Source organism: Lolium rigidum, chromosome 2, assembly GCF_022539505.1.
Source record: "Lolium rigidum isolate FL_2022 chromosome 2, APGP_CSIRO_Lrig_0.1, whole genome shotgun sequence".
Taxonomy (NCBI): domain Eukaryota; kingdom Viridiplantae; phylum Streptophyta; class Magnoliopsida; order Poales; family Poaceae; genus Lolium; species Lolium rigidum.
This window is the reverse complement of record NC_061509.1, coordinates 275,040,786-275,065,782: the sequence shown is the minus strand read 5'-3', so window position 1 is coordinate 275,065,782 and position 24,997 is coordinate 275,040,786. Positions and strand designations below refer to the sequence as shown.

At 43.1% G+C, this 24,997-nt stretch overlaps 1 protein-coding gene and 1 pseudogene across 1 annotated transcript; one reads left to right on the top strand and one right to left on the bottom strand.

Moving 5' to 3' along the window:
* The first annotated feature begins 12,461 nt into the window (after positions 1–12,461).
* Positions 12,462–13,415, top strand: LOC124690969. Its single transcript, XM_047224276.1, has 2 exons — positions 12,462–12,662; positions 12,962–13,415. The coding sequence occupies exons 1-2, from the start codon at positions 12,462–12,464 to the stop codon at positions 13,154–13,156; spliced, it is 396 nt and encodes a 131-aa protein (XP_047080232.1). The 3' UTR covers positions 13,157–13,415.
* Positions 13,416–16,168: 2,753 nt separating this feature from the next.
* LOC124693475 lies at positions 16,169–24,094 on the bottom strand (annotated as a pseudogene).
* Between the last annotated feature and the right edge of the window lie 903 nt (positions 24,095–24,997).

The following is a 24,997-nucleotide window of genomic DNA, read 5'->3' as shown; positions in this document are numbered from 1 at the left end:
ATACCCCCCTGGACCCATATTGGGCCAGCCCAATAACCTAAGCCCATGGGACAGCCCACTAAGGCTTGCCCCATAGCGGCTCGGTGGAGCCGAACGGCCCACCGCTCTCACTCACTCGGCCCTCTCTCGCTTTTCGTCTCTAACCCTAGCTTCTCTCGCGACGTTCTGGCGATGGCGTCGCCGCCATGGCCGCCGCCTCGCTCCGGCCATCGCCGTGCTCCTCCGCCGTAGCCACCTACCGATCTAGAACCGCCGCGTGCAGATCTATCGATCTGTCCGCGCAGTTTTCCCCTTCTCTTCCTCTCCTGGCGAATCGCCTCCGTTCTGGATCTCATGGAGAATCGCCTCAACGAACTCCGGCGAGATCTCGTCCCCGCCGACGATGGGTACGCGCCTGGGGTTGACCTGGCGCGGGTGCTGCTCGCAATACTCGTGCCGTCGCCTCAGGTGCTTGCTACGGTGGTGCTGGTTCGTGTCTGGGTTCGCCGGCGTAACGTCGGCGCCTTCCCTGGACTCGCAGCTGTTAGGGCCGCGCGAGCACTGCCTCGCCATGCCCTAGCCTCTGCTTCCAGGCGCAAGTAAGTGTTGCATCTCCTCCTTCTCTTCTGTGCGCCTCCCTTGCCACTGTTCTTCTTCCTCCTCATGCTCTGTTGATCTCTGGTGATCCTGTGATCACCCAGAGCCATGCTATTGCCGTGCAATCTTCCTGTGCTTCTGTCTACTTCAAGCTCATGGCCCAATTACCATTTACTGGTACTGGCACATGCTGCTTTGCTTGCTATTCATGCTGTGCTTGCTTCTCTGTTGCTCCTAGCATGCACTGTACTTGCCATGCTCTTCTGTGCTTGCTCAAAAGCCTGCTATGCCATGCTATACTTGATTATGGCTTGCTTATGCTTACTGGAACACCATGCTTGCTTGTCTAGGTGTACTTGTGATGCATCAGTGACACTTGTGTGTGTGCCAGTGGTGCTTCTGTGCTTCCTATGCAAGCCAATGATCCATTGGATCATTCCTTGCTTGTGGGCTAGCTTATCTGTGTGGCTTGATTTTGTTTAATTGATCCATTTGATCAATTAAATGTCAGTAATTGGTGATTGATTAATCCTGTGGCTAAGTGAATCAATTTCCTTGGTGATGCTGATGCTCAAGCATCCCTTTACTGTTACTTACTTCTGCTGTTGCTCATTCAAGTTACCTGGACTTGCTCCATTGGCTATGATGCAGTGATTAAGCTGTGTGGCCTTATATTATGCTGCTGTCAGTACTAAGCATGGATCTGTGATAAATTCATGCTTGTAATAATTAAGTGATGATGAACTGCTTATGCAGTAATGACTTAAATGACTTGCTTGCAAATGATTTGGCTATTCATGAGTGTTTAGCAAGCAATTGAATCTGAATCCATTCCTGGATAATGATGTGCTACATTTGGCTTCCTTTTAATTGATGCTAAGTGTGAAGTGACCTCAGTAGCCTTGCTACTGATTGGTTGCTCACCTATTTAGTTGGATCTTGTGGCTACTCAACCTTTGCTTGCATATTTGGGAATCATCCTTGAGATGAATGCCAATATGCTTGCTTGATGAAAATCTAGGGTTACTGATGGTTCATAGCTTAGGATTTACTGTGTAGTCTTTACTAGCTGCTAATCCTTGCAATTCATCTACTGGTGCTATCTGTGCATCTGATCTGGCTAGTGTGTGCATCTGTGCATGTTTGCTAGCTTCTATGCACATGATTTGTATCTAGATGCTTTCTATTTTTAGTAGCTTCTGACTGGCAGTAATCCTTGGTGAAAACCAAGTGATGATCTACCCATATGAGCATCTGCTCATTCCCATGCTTATTTCATGCATATTTGATGGATCAAATCCATTGGATCTGTCCAGGAACTTGGTATACCTTGTTCCAGCTCCTAGTGTGAAATGTTTTGTTGTTGCAGACTTGTGGTTTCTGTACTCAGCCCTTCACCTCCAATCTCTGGTTGATCTTGTCAGGTCACCATGATTCCTGGTGGCTAAGTTGGTTGTGTTTGTTTCTTGTCCTTGGTTATGAACTGGATGAACTAGTGCTTGTTCTTGCTTCACCCTTACCTGGTGATTTGCAAATGTGGTCGACTGTCATGGTTCTAGGGTTTGTGTGCTATTTATATGGCCTCTACTTCTTCCCTGGCCATGACACACAAGCTTATTCACTTTATGACTCACCCCTTGCATTGCCTTGCTGTTGCTTGCCTAGCAACAGCCTTGCTATGGTGAAACTTGAGCCCACTGTGGCTTGCTCAGTGCTGGTCTGCCTATGTTTATCTTGTGCTGTCCAGATTTTGGACAAGCACAAGTGTGCAGTGATAGTTTGCACTGTCCAAACTGAATCTTGTGTTATTTTGCTAACTGTCCTAACTGAACCTTGCTACACTTATATTCTGTCTAGTATCTGTTCTTTGTTTTGCAGGTTTTGAAGGTGAATATGACCAGAGGATCACTTCTCAAGTCACTTAGTTTAGGTTTAGTTTAGATTAAACTTGTAATTTTTTCCTTTTCTTTTCATTCTGATCATTATGTCTCAATTCTTGTATCAAGAATAATGTAAAGACTTTGTAATTGTGTTACATATCAATAAAGCTCAAGTTTTGGTTTATGAGCTTTTGTATTATGTAAGGTGTAAATTCTTGATTAAAGATTGTATTGGATATTCACTTTGAAATTCAAAATGATTTGAATTTATAACTTGTGTTTGAATTTAAATTCATTGTTTATAATGTGTGATGTTTATATTTAAATGTTTAACACTTATCAAATGCAATCATTCCCCAAAGTAACAAGATACAAAAGAGATCATGTCGAAATTTCCCTAACTCACAATGCCTAACCCTAATTGCAAAATGAGAGAGAACCTCGATCCCTCTTAGGTTTAGTTTCAATAAGGCGCGAAAATTTTCCCCGTTTTGCGATGAAATGCACATCCCATTTCTAAATCTACCCTTCGTTGATCCTATTTTCTGGGTTATTATAATAGTAGAGCCCAAAGCTGAACCCAATGAGAGACCATATGGATAACCTGCAAAAAATGGAAAGAGCCTTTTTGTTAAAAATTATATCATTTCTGACCCTCCAAATAGATCAACATAAGGCAGAAACCCCAATCCGGATGAAGGCCTTAGATTGTCTATCTACTCTATTTAACCAATTACCAAACATATTTGTAATATTGGTGGGAGGTGAAAGATCATAAGTGAAATTAACCGTACGCATAAGAGCTTAGCTAAGGGACAGTCAATAAAAAGGTGTTGAATTGTCTCTTGTACCCCACAGAAACTGTACATGGACGATCGAGATTGGTCCCACGTAGATCTACGGTGAGTGGAAATTATCAACGCTAACTCCAACAATAATAAAACGAAATTAAACGGTCGTCTTGCTCGCTACAAAACTGAATTATACACTATGGAGTATATGCCAGCAAGTTGTCAAGTTGATTCACCATATGTAATGAGAACTAGTTATGTCATGTGCCTCTACGCTAGCTCGTAGACGATACTCCATCCAGTCCATGTAGTTATCGTTTTGGAAATGTCTTTAATCATACTTTCAAAACTTTCTTCATACATATTATTTTGAATATTTATTAAGAATGTGTAGATCACATGGTTTACATTCGTAATAGTAGGCCAAATCTCCAACTATGCAACTACTTTAGTGTGTGATTTTCTTTCAATATTCTCCATCGCGAGAGAGAGTTATGGTGGCGTAACAACGACGAATTTGTATGTTGCCCATTTTGGATCAACATTTTTTACATTGTTTAGGGTTTGTTCCACGGTTGTGACTTTAGTTAACAATTATCCGGTTGTAAACAATGTTTTATTTATCTCATATGAACTAGATTTGATTTCAAGAATAAAAATGTTAGATCAAAAAAAAAATGCACATGGGCATGTGGATGGGGAGAAACAAATAAAATTAGAAATGAATTGATAACGCGGGCTAGAAAATTAGAGTTGAGAAGCTTTGAGATTAAAGGAAGCTAACCATGTAGGGCACGTTTGAGTACGGATAGGAAAAACATATGATTCCAATGTTATGCCCACTTCAATCCTATACAAATTCATTTGAACAATTTTTTTTCTTACATCATGGAAAAAAAGATTCTGAAAAAGAGATATGAATGAATATTAGATTTCGTATGAAATCTAGTGCAAAGGAGTCTTCAGAAATATTCCTATGAGAATTAATCCTACAAAACAAACAACCAACATAGAAAAAAATCCCATTAAATTTAATAATACAAGCTTTCAATGAAAAACCGCCCGTATCTACTGTCTCAATACCTACCTATTAACACGTATGTCATTTCTAGTATGCTTCCTTGGTTCGTGTAACTTCCCATAAATATTAGAATCTTAGAATGTTAATTCAATTAAATAACTTGATATAATTTCTTTGACTCTGTTGAAATTTGTAAGAAAATTAAAATTAAAATTAAATTAAAGATGTGTTTAGAAGTCGCCGGAGGCAGAGATGAAGGCTAATGGTGGATGAATGTGTGTCCAACTATCTTCTCTAGTTGAGTCTTGTATAGGTGGCTTGACCTAGGGTTTACATCATACGGGGGAGTCACCCTAAGTCGCCTAACCGCTGTTGGATCCTTGGCTTGCTCTTCACGGTGATCCCTGGTGGCTCGACTGGGATTTCACGTCGTACTAGGCTTTTGTGAGTGAGTCTGGTATGAAGGCGACTAAATCGGGCCACCCTTTTCGGGTCAGCGCTCATACCGATTTGGCCTATCTAGTTCAATATTCCACCGTTAGACTTTGTACAAGATTTTTTGAATTTGCTATTGGTCCTTAGGACCATAGCCTACACAAATTATGAAATTCTCATTCGCTCATATGGATGGCTGCACAATGTGGGAGTAAAGCTTAGTCTCACATTACTAGTTGAGAGAGAGTTGTAGCGGTTTATAAGGTGAGTATTTCTACTTCCACTAAGGTGTGAGAAGAGAACAAGCGCTCGTGCGCTCCTCCTGTGGGATGCAGGTTTGAGCCGAGCCGAGCTCCTATCTATGCATCTTGTTTAATTTTGTTGTTTGAAAAATTAATCGTTTATTAATTTGTGAGTCATTAACATATATTTTATGAAACGGTTCCAACTTTTCTGGATGGTGGGTTGCGTTGACTCGGATGTGGGTTGTGCCCTAGGACCTCCTTGGCATGCACTAATAAACGTTGGTGCGGACTTTAATCGCCACGCAACAATAGATTACATGCCTCCAGAACCTTGCGCCCCAGAAATCTCGCCTCTCGTAGATCTATACGTGTGAGGGGCGATCAGGTTTTTGAAAAGCGCTCTAGCGCGATGATGACCCACAACTATAGAGGATCGCAACATTCTACGAGGAAAGTAAAACCCAAATTTATAGATTCGACACAAGGGGAGCCAAAGAATATTTATAAGCTTTAACAACTGAGTTGTCAATTCAGATGCACCTGGAAATAGACTTGCTCACAACAGTTTATCAGTAGTAACAATTTTATAGCAGTAGCAGTAGTGAAGTAACATCAGTAATGAAATAAAAACAGTAGTAGCGATGATTGCAGTATACATCACGATTAAAATATTGTAGGCATAGGGATGGATTAACGGGCGCTGCATGGATAAGAGAATTCATATAATAGCAAGACATGGGTATTTGCAGGTATAATGATAAAAGCATCCTAATATAAAGTAACCATAGGCGTGTGTTCCTATTTAGTCGTGCGTGTTCGCAATGAGAAACTTGCACGACATCTTTTGTCCTAGCAGCCCGTTGCAGCGGGACCTCAAGGGAAACTACTGGTAATTAAGGTACTTCTTTTAATTTAGTGCCGGAGCACAGCATTAACACTCTGTGAACACACGTGATCCTCACATCGCAGCCATCCCTTTCGGTTATCCAAATTTTTGTCACTTTGGGGCCTCGGGTTCTGGACAACGATATGTGTATACAACTTGTATATATGGTCAAAAACAATAATTATCCTCATGAATCAATAACATATTCAGATCTGAGATCATGGCACTCTGGCCCAAAGTGACAAGCATTACGCACAACAATTTGCAACAATGTCAAAAATACTAACAACGTATACTAGGCACTATGCCCATAACAATCTTATAGCTATTACATGAACAATCTCATCCAATCCCTACCATCCCCTACAGCCTACAGCAGGGAACTACTCACATATGAATGGGAAAGACATGGATGGTTGATGGAGAGGCGTCGGTGATGGCGATGGCGATAATATTCTCCAATTCTCCGTCCCGGCGGGGTGCCAAAACGGAGTTTCTGGTCTCCAAATTGGTATTTCTGGTGGCGGCGGAGCAGCGGAACTCTTTCTGGAAAAACGTCGAATCCCCCTCGATTTTTAGGGTCAAAGGCTTAATATAGTGCGAAGGAGAGGTCGAGGCAACCAGGCCACCCCTAGGCGCAGCCTAGCCTGGCCCGCGCCTAGGGCTGGTGTGGGCCACTCGTGCCCCCCTCCGTCTCGTATTCTGGCTCCGTGAGTCTTCGGGTGAAATATGGATTTTGCGATATTTTCCGGGAATTTTCCTGAAAGTTGGATTTCTGCACAAAAACGAGACACGAGAGCAATTCTGCTGAAAACAGTGTTAGTCCGCGTTAGTTGTATTTAAAACACACAAATTAGAGGGCAAATAACAGCAAAAGTGTTTAAAAAATTAGATACATTTTGGATGTATCACGCGTCCGCTGAGAATACGACGTCCTCTGACGAATTCCCCAACAACTTATTTCCAGACGTTAAATACCTCTTTCACAACCTCAATATGGGAGACAACAACACAACATCGACATTGTTGCTGCTGAAGTTGCACCATATATGAATATGTTCTCTCTCTATTAGATTTTGCTAGAGTTACTAGTTCTACCGTTTGGAGTAGATGTGGTTGATTTATCGCGTTTAGATATAATCTATTCACCTATTATATTAATCTTGATGCTTAGCTTAATTATTGTTTTGATAATATGCTTTATCTATTAGTTATTCAGATTAAATTATATGATTATTTGTTTATATATTCAACAATATTCCCGCGCGCCTCCTCCCGGCCACGGCCAGGTCACTCCATGTAGTTCTGTCACCCCTTACGTCATCTGATTTGTCTCATATTCTCATATGCATGGTCATTGTAGTGACGGGTGCCATCGCGTGGGGCGTGGGCCCCATGCTCGGAAGAAGAGAAACATGTAAAAGAGGACTGGGCGGTAGGGGCCAAAGAGCAAGACCGTTATAGTAATCTATAATTTAGTTTCTTTTCCGAGCTATAATAAGCACCACTAAGTTTACGACCTATCAAAATGAGAAGAAGACACATCCCTTAACTCTTCCCCTTTTCTCTTGATTGTCCAGCGTATCAGTCGGTCGTCATATCGATTTCTTTGGCACACACTATAAAACCCTGCGCAGTTGAGCGCCATTCGTTCACAAGGCCGGACGACGAAGCAAACAAGCTTATCGGGTGATCGACAAGGCAAGTAATGGGGATGGAGGCATCGGCTTGGTACGTGCTGGAGAAGACCGCCAACGTGGCGCAATTGCTCGCCCTCCTCGCCGCCGTGTTCACGAGCCTCCTCCGAGTCCAGCGGAGCAACCGGCGGGAGTGCGCCAGGCTCGAGCGGTGCCACCGCAGGCTCCACTCGCAGTTGCAGGGGCCGGCGACCAGCTGCGTCGAGCTGCTCCTGCCGTGCTTCGAGACGGGAGATCCCTTCGGCGAGGTTCTCGTAGACGCGGCCGGGCTCGTCGATTCTTACAAGAAGAGCACGCTCTGGCGCCGGCTCTGGAGCGGCAGCGGAATGGCGACGCAGTTCCGTGACATGCAGTACGTCATCGACTCCTACTGCGGCCTCCTGCTATTCGTCAACGCGCACCTCCTGTTCCAACAGCAGGCAGTTCATCAGCATCATCCCATTCCCGCGTCATCAGATGATACTAGTAATATTCCTACGTACGTGTACGTCCGTATGCGCGTGAGATTTGAAATTGTTAACACGAAATGATAGGTACGTGTTGATTGGGGTACTATTTGATCATGGAGTAAATTTATCTCGATCACAATGCAGGGTCCATGAGGCGATTGACACGTCACAGAGTCCAAGTTGCCCCGCGGTTACAGAAGCTCGTGGCACGTCACACGGGGCCAACGGTACTGATCAGGAAGGAATGGTGGATGTGAAAGAAACATGCCTGCTCATCTGCTGCCGATAGAGAATTCCCATGCATAACTGCTAGCTGTACAGGGAGGATCGAGATTGGTCTCGGATGTTGTATCCGTATGGTAGGGTATGAATATATTTTTGTACCCTTATCTTACTCATTAAGTCATTGATAGGGCAGGAGTATAGCCTCATATTCATGGGTATATCCATACTATACCCATTTATTATCAATCTATACTTCTTATAAAGCAAAACCCCACTAACTGCAATTAATGTTGGATGAGTATAGGGAGCGGCCGCGTGCCCATTGATACATCTGAGCACTCAACCAAAAAAGGAAGCAAACTAGTTTTGTCCGTGTGAACATCTATTATTTATGGTTAGACATCCAGTGATTGTAGCACATGCACTATGATGACATCATGCACATTAATTATCCTTTTAAAATGTTTAAAAGCATATAACTTTTGCACCAGATGTCGAAATTAGAATCCGCTTTCACGTTTGAATTTCTTGCGGTGAGCTCTTCAAAACTAGATCTCGTTTCTATGTATTTTGATGAAGTTTTTTCTAAAGCAACTTCTACGTGCGACAAAGCAATTATAATGCGAGACGATGCAACTTTAGTGTTGGGAGAAGCAACTTTGCTGCACAACATAAATCTACATTCACAATAAAAGTTGCATTGCTGAACGCCAAAGTTGCTCAGCCATCCGTCAAAATTTATTCGGTGAGCACCAAAGTTGCTTCACTGGGCGCCAACATTGGGTCGTCACAAACCAAATTTGCTCCGTCGAGTACTAAAGTTGCTCTGCAGGACACTAATTTTGCTCGGTCGGGCGCCAAAGTTGCTCTCTAGGGTTCGAAAACTGCGTCGCCGGGCACAATTGTTCCTCCGCGGGGCACTTAAGTTGCTTCGTCACACATTCAAATTACTTCTATGGACACCAAAATTGTTGTCGGGCACAAAAGTTGTGCCTTCGTGTACCAAAAAGTGTTCATGTTCGTTGCACACCAAAGTTGCTTTATCGTACACCAAAGTTGTTTTTCTGGACAATAAAGGTGCTCTGTCGCGCATCAAAGTTGCTTGTTAAAAAATTTCATCGAAACATATGAAAATGTGGTCTAGTTTTGAAGCTCTTATCGTGGAGATTTTAAAAGTGAAAACGAATTATAATTTCATCGCACGGTTTAAAAGTTACAGCTTTTTAAAAAGCGACACCTAACATTAGCTAGCTTACCAGTGGGACGCAACAGCCTGTGGCCTAGTGCGTGTGACCGGGATGTCCGTATGGCACGCGCCCGCTCGTAAGATTTCAGGATTAATGTTAGCATATCTCTACATGTAAACCATCCACATCATTTATTTCATCCCTACTAATATTCATTATTGATTTATCCTTGCATGCAAGCTATTTATGTCACCATTTTTGACTGTCCACATAGCTAATTTATAGTCTATTTTTTTGAAACGAGGCAAAATCTTTGCCTTTCATTGATATAGGAGAAAAGAGTTGGCCCGTTTATGAGGAAAACTAGCCGAAAAACCGTTACAACACGACACCACACGTCAGCCCCGAGGCTGCGCTCCACACGGGTCGACGACCAGCCAGGTCGACACCACACCTCAACGCAAACAGGCGGAGGCGAAAGACCGGAGCCACGGCTCCAACTACCACACCGGCCCCGAGGCCGCGCCCGCCTCGGCCGAAGACGAACCCGCCTCCGCCGAAAAAACCACCAAAACACTCCACAAGTCCCATTGTCCGGTGGACATCCAAAGCGAGGCCCCAAGAGGCAAAGGGACGCAAGAGCGCCGCCCACGCCCGATCCTGCGAGGGATCTAGGGTTTCCCCCGGAGAACCCGGGCAGAGAACAAGAAACACCCGCTTCGACGACGCCTTCAAGAAGTATGCGGCGCCCATAGGCGTCACCGTCGTCGATCCCGGCCGGCCGCCAAGATAGAGTTTTCGCCCAGCGAAGAGTTCCAAGAACTCGCGCCCGCCAACAAGGACCGGAAAAAACCACCATCTGCAGCGCTGAGCAACCTCCTGGCCAACACCGACGCGCAGAGGGCAACCACAGCCCGCAAACGGCTCCGCCTATGGCTGAGCGCCTCATTGTCTTCCTCGTCAGTGACTCGCAAACGGCTCAACCTCTCACGTACTGGACCTCGCGAGTCCGGCACACAGAGTTTGGCACCTCGGGCCGCAGCACGGCTCTTGTGGCGAGCAATGATCCGATGGACCTCCGCCACCGCCGCCGCTTGGTCGTTGTCCATGGAATTCCTTCATTCTTGTCGCGTGATCTGCGGAACCGGCCATCTCAGGGTTCTACCCGGAGGAGCTAGATCGTTGATTAGAGCTGGTCGTAGGTGTGCCTTCTCGATCGTTCTACTCAATGTATATACTTCCTCCGGTCCATATTAATGGATTTCACTTTGTCTAGATTCGGATGTATCTAGATGCATGTGTATTTGGATAAAGTTGAGTCCATTAGATTGCTCGCAGTGGGAGTAACCATGAGCGGAGCCACCACCGGGTCAAGGATGGTCGGTCGACCCGGCCCAGAAATTGGGGAAAAATAATCGACCCTAAGGGAATCTTCAATGGGGCAACACATTTCGGACTCCTAAAAGAGGTCGCGAGCGTCCATTTGCTCGCCTCGCGAACGTATTTTGTTTGCGCGTCCGTTTGCATCTGGGTGTGCTCCCACCGAGGCAACCCATTTTTTAAAGATTTGCAACATATATAGAAAGCATAGAAACCTAGTACATTCAAATTATACGAAGTAGTTCTAGAAGCCTAGACTACTTGCTGCCTGGCGGGCCGGCCTGTCGTTGCGTCGCTCCCTCGTCTGCTTCTCCACCGCCTCCCGTGCGGCTTCTAGGGCTCGGTGCGCTGCCGCGTCCTCTAGCAGGCACTGCTGCAGCCTCGCGTTGGCGGCGTCGTCCTTGAGCGTCTCGAAGGACTCGACTATAGCTCTCTGCTCCGCCGCCTTCTCCTCTAGGGTAGGCGCATCATGGTCATCGAAAGACCATGATATGTCGGAGTCAGAGTCCTCTACGGCTGCGGTGGCTGCCACCATGCGCTGTTCCATCTCGGCGTCGATCGTCGCATGGGCCGCCTGCTCCTCCTCTGCTCCCTTCTCCGCTTCAGCCAGGGCCTCGGCGTCCCTGACCAGGTCGAGGAGGTCGGTGCTGTCGTCGCCGTTCCGGCGGCCCGCCGCCTTTTCCCGCCGGCCTGCCGCCGCCTTCGTCTCCAGTCGCCTCTCCCTGCTCAGCGCCTCAGCTCGTCCCCATCTCCGACTCCAATCTCCTGGCCTGTGCTTGGCCGGTCGGCCCTGCCCGGCTGCCCCCAGCTCGACTCGTCCCCGGCTGCCTTCGATGGACGCCGACGAGGAGGCAACTTAATGGTATGATACTATCTTATCAAAATGTAGCTCTATTTTGGTGTTCTTGTTTTTTATAGTTATTTTGTTGTTGTACTTGATGAAATATGCAAATTGAATCTGTTTGGACCTCTTTTATTGAATACATTTGCTCTTTTCTGTTAAAAAAAATTAGAGCTTGGTTTCGACCCCCCTTAGTTCAATTGCTGGTTCCGCCACTGGGAGTAACATAGCTAGTAATATCACACATCTCAAGACATTTTGGTGACATGGCATACCAATAAATGAAGAAAGAGAGTGAAGTGGTAACTAGATATGTTACCATAACATCACACACCCTAAAGCAAAATGAGTCTACAACATAATAAATGACACAATGCATAACACCGCATATAAGTTACTACTACCTCTGTCCATAAATAGATGTCAAAAGTTTATCTAAATTTGAATGTATGTAGACACGATTTAGTATATAGATACATCCGAATTTAAATAAATCTTTGGCATCTATTTATGGACGGAGGGAGTACCTACTATGAAGATAATAAACTAGACTAGTAACATGACATATGTTACTAGTCTAAGTTACTCTCCCCACTATGACCAGCCTTAGTATGGACCGAAGGGAGTAGCTTTATTTTATTTTATTTTATTTTGTTTTGAGTGTGTACTCAGCCGTATATAGCTGGAAGGGATCACGGGCCTGAAATCGGGATGGAGTCTGTGATGGGTCCGTTCCACCTGGGCCTGGTCCAGAGCGGGATAGTGGATAAGGCGAACCGGCGCGCTACGCGGAAGTCCCTCTCTGCTTCCTGTCGCGGTTGTTGACGGACGCTCTCGTCTGGACTCCGATGGTGGGCGCGTGCGCGGTAGCCGCGCTATCCCCGGCCACCGCTTCCATCTCCAGCCCGCCGCCGCCTTTGCCCCGCAGCTTCCGCCTGAGCTGCCGCCAGGACTCCCGCGCGGCGAGGCGCGGCGTCGGTCTCGCTCGTTTCTCCCGCGACGCCAACGACGCCAAGGCGGAGCCTGGCAGCAAGGAGCGAACCCCGCAGGTCAGCCGGCCGCTTCCATTCACACGCGTATTCTTCCGTAGCATCATGGAGGTGCATTCATTTGCTTCTCTCGCCTGCACCATCAGAGACACAAGTCCAAGATTTCCTTTATCTGAATCGGTAGCAGCATACATGAACTCTCTCTCTGCAAGTTTAACATGTTCACCATCAACCAAAGAAATCATGCCCTGCTGTGTTCTGCTCTGGCCGGTTCAGCGGCCAGTCGACCGAGAATAATTGCTGCCATTTGACGAGATTTGACTCGGTTTTCCCTTCGGCTCATGTGTTAAATTATCCAGGACGACGACGCCGGCTACCTGTGGACGCTGGGCCTCGGGTCCGTCGGCGGCGCGGCCGCCGTGAAGTACGGCAGCGTCCTGCTACCAGACATCACGCGGCCCAACATCGTGCAGGCGCTGCTCATGGTGTCCCTGCCCATGGTGGCCGCCGTCCTCATCCTCCTCAACCTCAGTTCCTCACAGGATTCAAGCTGATATGCCCTTGTTCAGTTTCACTTTAAATTGTACTCAACGCCTTGTAAGATGAATAAAATGGATATGCACAAGTGGGTAAACATTCTTCTATCCGGGAGGGTGTCAAAATATTGCACCTCAAGACATGGGTGTGCATTTAGGAGTTATTTGGCTCCCATCCACACTTTGCCAACCTAAAGTTCAGCAAGTGTCGCAGCCATCAAAGCGTATCAAAATATTGTACCATGAATTTTAGATTAATGAAAAAATTAACGTGCAATGACTGTTGTATCGCGAAAACATACTTGCAGTGGTTGTAGCTTCGCCAAAGTGTTGTATCAAATCGTGTGTCCACCGTGGTTTCCGTTTATGTCCTTCTTCACTCTCTCTCTCTCTCTATGCCGTCCAACATTGGACTCGAGATTTGGTCCGGTTTCTCTCTCGTCTTCTAGTTTTTGTCATCCATTTACAAATTTGATTTATATGTATTGGAGAACCATAACATCACCAGATTTTTCTCTCCTCTCGCCCAATTTTCCTAGGTCAGTGTAATAGTTTGGGGTTTGGACAATACGATATATTGATTACATCATTTAATACCTTACGTGTGTCGAAACCAAAATAGTACTCCCTGGGGATCGGATTAACCGGCGCTGCTGAAGAACCATGCAGTTTCAAATCGCTACCTATTTAGGTGTGTTTACATTAACTACCACATTTAATTAGGGCGTAATCTCCTCCGCTTCGAACTCTCCTCTCACTTTTTCAACCGTGTTGCTTGCAGTGTGAACGGGAGCCAACAGGGAGAACAACTACTGCATGCAGATTGAATGAACGGTCAAGATCCAATACATGCAGGTTAAAGGCTGTTGTCATTGGGCAATTTCGTTTGGATACTTTTGCGTGCAGGGTGAGCCTAATCCAATTGTTGGACTCCCCTAATTAATTCCACAATCAACGATGCAATATTAGACTCTAGCGTACACTTTTCACTTCCAATCCACTACCGCCTTGGTTCCAGCAATTCTACATGCACGCCGGTTAATCTGTACCGGAGGTAGTTCATAGTTATCATTTATAGTGAACTTTTTTACTCATTTTTTCTATCGCTATACGAATTTACTTTTAACAATACAATAATATCGATAAATGATAATACAAAATTTTAGAATAATACATTGTTAACTGCTTGTACATAATAGACTTTACACACATTTTAGACCATATGTTTGCATGGAAAAGAAGTTTGTTGTTTCCCCATTGAGCCATTGGCTTTTGAAAACCAATGATTAAATATAAAAAAATCTAAGTAGAGAAAGGTAAAAAAGCAATCGCATGCCATCATTGATTACTTTGTGTCATTTATTTGAAATCTTGGTATATGTATATTTTAGTACCGTTGAATATCTTGACAGAGAGCTCTAATGCATGCAGTCTAAAAATATCTTGCTGGAGATTTCCAAAGGCCGTCATCATCTATTTTATTTGTAGTAGTAGTAGGAAGCATTGGCACAGCGGCACGCCGTGCTCGTAGGGTTATCACGAGAAGATTAATGAAAAACTGTAACATTTGTTTCTTGAATAGAAGAGGCCATGGATAATGTAGTTTTTTTCTGTCAAAATAGATGTGGAAGAAGGTAGTAGTATTTTCGTAAGGGGCGGTCATTATGTGATTAACAGAAGGTATTAACATTATTTCTTAATAGAAGAGGCGACAAATAGTGGAGTATTTTGTTTCTCGCGGTTATCATAGCAGAACCACGAAGGAACTATAGAAAAAGGCAACTACAGATGGAGAGTTACCATCGGAAAATTATTGCTAAAAATTGTTGCCCGTGCACATTTGAAAATTACCAATGAAGATTACTGCTTGTGCACCTTTCGAAATTACCGTAAGAAAATACCATCTCTGAAGAACTACGCGCCATTGGAAAACCGTTTTAAATAATTGCCATAGGGACATTACTATTTGGAGCTTATGATTTGCGTCGAATAACTACCAGCATGCTGATGAAGGATTAATGTCGAATAATCACTGTTGCGGTCAAAATTTTGCGTGCATAAATAACCATAAAAAAAACCGACAAATCAACTTGAAACTACAACTGGGAAAAGGAGAGAAACATAAAAAAAAACATATATTTTTTCTAGCAAATGCCGGCGTGGCATTTGTTGATTGGTAGAAAATAATGGCTATCCAATGCCCATGTGGTGGAACGTCACGAGCTATATATATTCACACCGGTAGGTAGTATATGTGTATACACTGGTTGGATGATATATCATGTCTGGGGTGTATTTTCTGATGCGTGTAGTAACACGGGAAATTTAGGTGCTGAAGAGAAATTATGCACCATTGAAGAGTGAGAGTATGTAAATCACGTAGGAAAAATACAGATCGAAAGTTGTGTCAGAGAATTACTATCTAAGAGAAAGTTTATGGTTAATAGCCGACAACAAATTACGGTCATAAAATTATGCAACCTTAAAAGTTTGTCATAGGGTAACTACCGCTTGAAATTTACGGTTGGAAAGTTGTGCTGAAAAATGACCATTGAGTAATTAAAAGAAGCTAGGAAAAATAGCACGACGTAGGCTAACTACCATCGAAAAGTTACAGCCGAAAATGTGTAATGAATCGAGTTGCATCAACGATTACAGCCTGAAGAGAACACCGTAAAAACTACAGCTAACACCCACGTCCTGAGCAACACAAAACACTAACAAGCACACACAGGAGGCAAGCTAAAAGCCAGCGACATAACCTGATTTTCCTACACTTGGTTTGCTTCTGTAGCTACTGATTTTGGTTTTGCTACCAACCAAGCTCCGGTCCTGTTACTAATGACGCAGTAAAACAGGTAGCACCAGGTTCCACTGGCCAATAGAATCTCTCTTTTGCTGTTCATGGAACTCGTGAAACTTCTCGCGAAGAGGGGAAAATGGGGTGAAATTGTGAGAAAAGGAACAGCAACTGACCGATAGAGCAACGAAAATCGAAATCTTGCCGTAGGGCAGAAGAGGGCGGGGCAGTTGCAACTTAAATAAGATACGGGTATATTCTGAGTTTAGGTTAACAAAAATATTAGCTTACACAGACTATTGGAACGACATATGTATTTACAGTGGATGTAAGTTTAACATCAGCGGCCGTGACTTGGGACTGTTTACATGCTCTTGGAAAACGAATGCGAACTACAGCAAAATCCATGCTTTACAAGGGGATCAAAAATAGAAATGGCGTCAATAAAATTAGCTGACACTCACTCAACCCTCTCCGTTGCCACTCCACTGCCTGTAAAAGGATGAACATCTCCAACAGAACACATGTGGCAGCGCTTCGAATCCCGATGAATTGACAATTGGCGTAACTGCAGTAAGATATTTACAGGCTACAGGTTGTCCTTCAGCCACTTGGATGCGCCATTGACAATGGATCTGAAAGAATTCAACATGGAGATTAACTTGGTCATCATCGACATAATACACAAGAGACTGCAAATGCAATGGTTATCACACAAAACTTGGTCAAACTACGACAGCATCAGTCCTCTACATTCAAACTGACTGTTACTCTTACCCGCAAAAAAAAAACTGACAGTTATTCTGGACTTTACTTATCCTTCCAATATTTTTGTAACATGTCAGAAAGAGGATGCACAGTTCAACTTTTTTTCAAGTTTTTTCAGCATAACCAATAACTTTTTTACCATAAGTTTCCACATTAACATGCTTTTCAATAAACATGAAGGAAGCAGAAAATGAATGAGAATATATTCAGGCATAAGTGACAGTCATCAGCGAGGGTTTTGAGGATACTATACGGCCTTCTGGCAATCATGAGACACAAACAAAAAAAAAATCACATCAGCAATTACGTTGTAATGAAATTGAATTTAGCATTTACCCAGCAAAATCTGAAAGTTTCTTCAACCAGTCAACCTCCTCTTCATCAGGTTGATCTGGTACTTCTTGAGCAACACTGCTTCCGTTCTCTTGGCGAATAGCTGCAACACACATGCAAGACTTTAGTTTCTTTTAAACTTGCCTGATCAAGCAATAAGGATAGGACACCAACAAAGTTCTGACGAGATAACACTTGGCTGAAGAGATGGAGACAAAAGAAGGATCTAATATATGCATGCTTACGCTTTGGTTTCACTGGTGCACGAGCAAAACCACCATTGGCCAGCGAGGCAAGTTCCTCAAGTAACTCCTTTCGCGCCCACTGAAAGAAACACCAGTTTATAGTAATTCAGAGACAAGGGTCTGGGTGCTTATGTAGCTCAGCGTGTACTCAAAGAATAAGCTCAGGAGACGATGTGTATTTCACCTTATACGTTTTGGTATAGAAACCTTAATAGTGAATAGATGATCACCACGTATAGATGGCCTATTCAATGACGGAACACCTTGCTTAGCTAGGACCACTACATCACCAGGTTGGGTGCCTGGAGGTATTCGAAGTTCACTAGTTCCATCAACAGTTCTGACCTGCTTGCAATAAATTTTGAAAGGACTTATTACATAACACCATAATTTAAACATAGTAGGCAGTAGTCTATACATGAAATGAACAACCACAATATGCCATCATACTTGAAATAGACAACCACCAACATGGCACTTTGCTTTGTACCATCTACGGTTGCAAGGCACAAAACTTGAATCAGATCGAGCAAAACAAATCTGATCAGGCCTCGCTTAACAGTAGCTCTAACATTCACGCAGCTCAAGTTAGCATCACTTAAAAATCATGGCTAATACAGACTTGCTTCTAATCAAATCTCACATCTAGTCTAGGTCACAAGATCACCTCCTCTGGTCATGAAAGCAAGGAACATCAGGAAGTTCCTTGCTTTCATTACATACAATGATCTGACGTTTGAGCAATTGAATCTTAACCCAAAAGGGGGGAAACATTAGCATTAAAAATAGAGCTGAACATGATCCAAAATATAGTTAAAGTATCTAAGCCTAAGAATAAGAGTTGACAAAAAAATATAGCATCTTCTGATCGATGATTACTGTGAACTCCCGGGACGCATAAAGCAGCAGGAAAATACGCCAAATGACACTCGCACAAGCAACGCGGAATGAACTCTCATACACACTTGGGGTATCACAACACATCCATGACTAAAAGTTTGGTAATTATATCAGAACTGCAACCAAACTATTTTACTTTAGATCTTGATTCTAATTTTCTTTTCTTGAGCTGTTTCTAATCATTAATTAGGTGAAGTGAGAACTTCATACATTCACCTAACTATGTGCTTACTGAAGTAAGACAATGCATAGCTGAAACCAAATATCAGAATTGGGGATCACAAAGAGATGGAAACTCCTACAGAGAAAGATTTACCTTTTGAACAGTACCCAAAATAGCTTCAACATAGCTTATCGACACAGTGGAATACAAGTTGATACCATCCCTTTTAATATCAGAGGGCTCCTCTACATCAAGGCAAACAAAAAGATCTCCAGGGGGCCTCTGTTTCCAAAAAAACAAGGGTTTCAGCATGGATTTAATTGGACATCCACGCAATGAAGATATGAAAACTTAAAAAATAGAACATGTTGAACCACAAGAATTGTATGAAAGCTAAAGGAAAGGCACACAGCATACAAAAACATGATCTGGACATTTCCTGAAAGTTCAATCATAAATCATAAATTTTTGCAATGCCCATCTACAAATACAAACTAAAATCCATATAGATTAAACTTTGGAGATTGGCAGTTCCTCCTAAAATTAGGACCTTCTGGTGGCGAGTTATTCATGGTTTCATACCAGCTCGGGAGGTGCTGCTTCACAGGCATATAGAGAAACAAGGTAATTGCTTAGAGTCTGGTGCAAAAGGGGATACAATATACCATGCTCTAATTGAATGCCCCTACGCTAAAACTTTTTGGACTACTTTCAAATCTCTCTAACATTAAACTTCCAAAATTGCATCCTTTATCTCGGGCGCAAGATTTACTTGATACATCTATTTGCGAAGAAGACAAAGCATGTTATATTCTTTGTGGCATGTGGTCGGTTTGGTAGTGTTAGACTACATGGAAATTCTCAGATGAAAATCACACAAGCTTGTAGATGGGTGCATGATACTGTAGCAGATCTTCTTGCCAGCTCAAAACTATATTCCAGAGTCAAGACAGAGATCAAAACACATTGGCAACGACCACGAGAAGGTTTTCATAAGGTAGATGTAGATGCAGCTTATACTACCAATAGTATGGAAGGAAAATCAGGTGTGGTGATTACAGATAATAATGGCATGGTACTTGTGGCAAGCAGTACATGGCATGATTTTATCCCTGACGTGTTAACTGCTGAGGCATAATGCTCGTAGGGATGGAGCTAAATTAATCAGACGCATGAACATTAGCCAAGTTATTATAGAATCTGATTCGCTGGAGCTAGTTTCGCTATGGAAAACAAGAAACAGTCATAGAGCTAGTATTCTACCTGTGAAACAGATCCAGGAGCTGGTAGAAGGATGTAACTATTTTGATATTTTGCATGTAAATAGAGAAGCAAATTTAGCTGCTCAGAACATTGCTAAATTTGCATCTTCTTCTGACCCGGACTGTGCCTGGATATCCCAGGTGCCAGAATACATCCTTCAATGTACTGAACAAGCATGTAATTTCGGTGACAATTAATTAAAGCTCTTGGTTGACTCTCAAAAAAAACTAAAATCCATATAACCCGAAAGCTATTTCCATCCTGTATGCGCTTAACGTATTAAAATATTCTCTACACAAATGTAGAGACCTAAAGTCTGAAAGTAACTTCCTGTTGCTAGCTGGTGACCACAAACTTCCACTCGCCTAAACAACAGAGCAATGATGTGTGCCTCTTATGTGAATGCCACTGGCAGTACTCCATGGCCAAATTATTATGTTCTAACGGTAGTTAATTCCAAAACTATGTAACGTAGACTACAAGTAAACCTAAAATATGGATAAGCAAAGCTATAGAGAAGATCCACATAATTTCCTCTAGTAACACAATGATAAAAGTATGAAGTATATAACTTATGTTTGGGTCTTCTGAAAATGCTTTGCTTACCCTTTCGGTCCTGCATCTCCTTCACCACGTACACGAAGTGTACTACCTTTACTAACTCCTGGAGGAATTTTTACTTTGATCTCCTTTCTGACACGAACACGTCCCTCTCCTGAACATTTCCTGCAATACTCTGAAATGACCTCACCCTCTCCTACACATGTGGGGCAAATAGAAACCTACAAAATAAGAAAACGAAAAGCTCTTATGCAACAACGAAAAATTGTCATAAATAATCAAATTGAATTAAGTGTAAACATACAAGTACAGGCTAGATATTGTAATTGAATTAAGCGTAAACATACAAGTACAGGCTACCAAGACTAATCATAACAGATTTTTGGATATTGTACTGAAATAGAATCCTGAGGCTCGACAACCTTATATAGAGCATATTGTATATGGTATGCTAGTATTAGACTAGTTTACAGAAGTGAGCAGTATAACTCAGACACTTAGTGCCATCTATCGTTGGACAAACAAGAGAACTATCATGTTCTGAATGATGCTAAATTTTCTGCAAATTTCCATCTCCTGGCTGTTTCAACCCATCAGAATTAGTTTATAGGCATTCACAAAATAAAATTACTCATTTTGACATTAAAAAGAAACTCCGGTATCAAAATAATTCAGGAGTCCACCCAAGGTGATAAGCTCCCAGGTGCACTGACAAAGTAAAGTCCGCTTTAGCTCCTGTTCTTTTACACTTTCTTGTTTGCTACTCTAAATGTTCAAGTTCAACTTCTGTAATATTTCAGTCATTTGTTGTTCATACCCTAGCATATAGTACAAGTATCTTCTTTAGTTTCACGATGTCTCATTGACAATTGTCTGCTAATGTTTATTTTGTTATAACACTACCCCCAACGAAATATAGTCCCAAAGCTATTTATTGTAACATGAAAGCTGTGACACTGTTGTCAGTGTGTGTTTATTGGAAAATCTGGAATGACAATGTAAAGGGGATAAACAGTTATGCTTCGTTGTTACCTGGGAGAAGAGACCAAATGGTGTTTGCTCAGTTCGCATTACTTGCCCTCGCCCACCACAGGTGGAGCATATTCTTGTCTTTGAGCCAACCTTTGAACCAGAACCGCTACAAGTATCACAAGTCTCCAAATGGGATAATATTATATCTTTTTCTGTTCCAAATATTGCCTCTGAGAACCCCAGAGTCACATCATATCTGGTGGAATAAATCTGTGTAAGTCTAAAATCACACTAGATTATATATACAAAATGTTACTAATTACAGCTACAACTTTGTAGATCTAATAAGCGCAACATTTGTTGCTAATAAACACAAGGCAGCCAAGATCACAACACAAAATAGTACTATAATTTAGTTGATTTCATACTACTAATATACATTGGTTTTGCAGGTAATGCTAGACCTCAAATGCTTTAGGTATTATTTCTTGTAAATTATGCTGGACCTCAAAAACATGCAGCTGTGGCCAAATTCATGCTAATCAGAAAACACGATGTTATCAACTAATTGTTTGAACAGCTTTAGCAAGTCCTTCTCATTAGTGAAACACCTGGGCTCTGAATATCATTTCACTTTAACCCTTCTTACAACAAACCTGATGTCTTCACCCTGAGCAGCAGCGCTCCTTCTGCGTGTCCTAAATGCGTTCTGGTCCATACCAGAAAATCCACCACCACCACCCATGTTTGCTCCGAAGAATGTCTCAAACAGATCAAATGGATTACTCTGCATAGAGAAATGGGAAAAAGCTCAAGCCTGGTTTAAGCAGAAAAACCCCACGGTACTTACTTTAGTCAAGTATTCTTATAAGCCAAATAACTCAAATTAATATACATGTTGTCACATTGAAAGATACTGCAATTTAAATGGTAGAACAAAGAAGAGTTGAAAGGCAGTACCGTATAAGCTCCAGCAGAACCCCCAACCGCACTCTTAACCCCAGCTTCACCATATTGGTCATACAACGCCCTCTTCTTATCGTCTGACAGCACCTGATGATAATGAGATTCAGCACAGCAGAATGCAGAATAAAGACAACAAAGAAAACGTAAGGTCTTTATTATTGATTAAATAGTAAAGAGTGGACCAAGACAGAGGAACTCATAACTCAGACAGGCAACTCCATCCAAACTGATTACCGAGTAGATTGGATTGTAGACCACACACAGTGTTTTGAACTATGCAGTGCATACCTCATAGGCTGAGCTTATCTCTTTAAACTTGTCAGTTGCTCCAGGGTCCTTATTGACATCAGGGTGATACTACAAAGTAAAGATAAAATGAAAAGAGAAGAAATTGTCACAACTCAATTTTTTAATGTAACTTGAAACTAATGTACACATCATATGTTGAAACCTGGTAAAAAACATGCCACTTGGTGAAGTGATAAATCGCACACTTCAAATATGAAATCAACTATCGTTCTAAAAAAAATAGCAATGAATGAAGACATTCTAAACCTATCATGGAGGGGTGCTTTACGCCTGCTACCCTTTAATAATCTACGACCTATATAAGATCCTCTCCTAGGTCCAAAACCATACCATTGTGGGCTTCAAATGGTATTGCAGCATCCTTACACAACCAGATTCACGTGAACAGATACATACCTCTGAAGATCTAGCTGTATTCACAACTCACAAGCATATCATCTCATTCCCCCTCCAATCATCAAAGCCAACTCCAACGGCCCCGCAAACAGCAATTGCATGTGGCACGTGATTAAAGGCAAAAACATTGGATTTCATATGTAGACATAGCCCTAAATAGCATGAATTTGTGATTCAGGATCCTAGCACAACTTCAACTAGCAATGATGCTGGTGGTTCCTACATGGTAGTGGCACAATGCACACTGATGTCAATGGGTAGGAGAGTTGGGCTCTCCAGTGTTAATGGTTCCAGAATGAACATTGCTGGAGTATGAAGCTAGAAAGGAAAGAAAACACTATGATTTGTTCTTGTGGATGTAACTGTAATGATCTCACTAAAAATTCTTCTGAATGGTATCAGGACACACTCTTCTAAATCGTTTGCCTGTAAAAAACGGCCGCATCTGATCTAAAAAGAACTTTTATCAGAACTAGTTGTGTTATTATTGACAAAACTGAGGGATATTTCATGTATAAATAAAAGCAATCAAATATTGAAGATGTGTTCAAAATAGAAATTAGGAAGTGTTTATTGTGGAGCATTCAAAAATCCAGCCAGAAAGACCTTGGACGTGCGAGCCATATTAATTCAGCGCACATGAACAACTACCAGAAACTACCAATAATAAAACAAAAACAAAATGAGACTTGGAGCAGCGGAGCAGCAACTTCGTGCAAGCCCATACCAGATCATCCGGTTATTCACCAATAGAAATAGTGATTAAAGTTTACAGCGCGGGCCGAGAAGTTGGTCTGTTGTGGAAAAAGTAGCAACATAATGGCTCCAATGTTATACACGGTTAACACAACTTTATTATCCAAACAAGAGAATGACATCATGTGTGATTCAACCAACTGAACTCCTCATGGAACTGTTCTATCCAATAAAAAGGGGCAGATAGGCCAATGAAACGAGTAAAATAGTTGGAGGGGACAAGCGTCGAGCACCTGGCGCGCGAGCTTCCGGTAGGCGGCCTTGATGGCCTTGATGTCCGCGGAGCGCTGCACGCCCAGCGTCGCGTAGTAGTCGGCCGCCGCCCACACGACCAGCCTCCCGCCGCGCCGCCCCCGCCCGCGGCTCCGCGGCGCGGCGCACGCGAGCGGGAGGCCGCTCCTGCCCGCGGCGGCGGCGGCGAAGTGGACCCCGCGGGGAGGGAAAGCGCAGCGGGAGGTGGTGGGCGCCGAACTGGAGGGCGCGAACGGGGTGGAGAGCGCGAGCGCCATTAGCGCCGCTCGCCGACGGCCCGGCCTTGTAGGAGAAGCTGGCCGCGCGCGTGTGCTCGGCGTTGGTCCGCGTCTCGTGTGAGAGGAGAGAGCTGCAGTCGGGATGGGAAGGGGACACGATTAGTGTGGGCCCCGGCTGCCAGTCTATCCAGAAATTGTTTCTTTTTTCCTTTTCTTTTTTTTAAATCTTATATTAAGCCAGCAAGCCGCCTCATTAAAAACCTTCCAGCCCCCTTAGATACCCTGGAAGAAAAAGAGTTCGTCTAGTACTTGCTACTTCCCTGTGAAGAGGTTTACATTGTTTGCTAACTCAGCCCCTATATAATCTGGGGTTCATCAATCCAAACGACAGATTGATATTTTCCTTATTTTTGTTTCTAATGGTAAATTCTAATTGGATATTGGCGGAGGAATTGACAAAAAAATTACCTTATTTCGGACTATCTTATCAAGAAACTACCATTTGACGGTGTTTTGACACATAAATATAATTTCATACAATTTCAATGATATGGTCGTGACAGGAAGCACTCGTTTTGCCAAATAGTGGTATTAACCTGTTTTCTGACCATTTGGGTCCACCTGTCAAGTATACGGGTAACTGAAAATCTAACTACCTATTAGATTTTGCAAATTGACCCTCAAAGTATTATTTTCTTTCATAGACAGGTTCTCCACTATTCAGGGTAGGCGTTAGGTATTTTCTTTTTTCCCTTTCTTTTTATTTTCCTCTTGGCACCTTCGATCAATCCAACCAAAATCCAGCTTCCTTTGTCATAGCACATACCTCCCCGAACTCGAGGACAGAGAAAAAAAGGCCCTTGTCTCTTCCCCGAGCGCAACGCTGGCTCGCCACTCCCCAACCTCCCTAGCTCACGTACTTGAGCCTCTCTACTCCTGAATTGTGCAACGCTGCTG

Coding starts and splice junctions, on each gene's coding strand:
- LOC124690969 (XM_047224276.1), top strand. CDS start 12,462: ATGGTGGGCGCGTGCGCGGTAGCCGCGCTATCCCCGGCCACCGCTTCC. Junction 12,663..12,961: donor GCAAGGAGCGAACCCCGCAG/GTCAGCCGGCCG, acceptor TAAATTATCCAG/GACGACGACGCCGGCTACCT.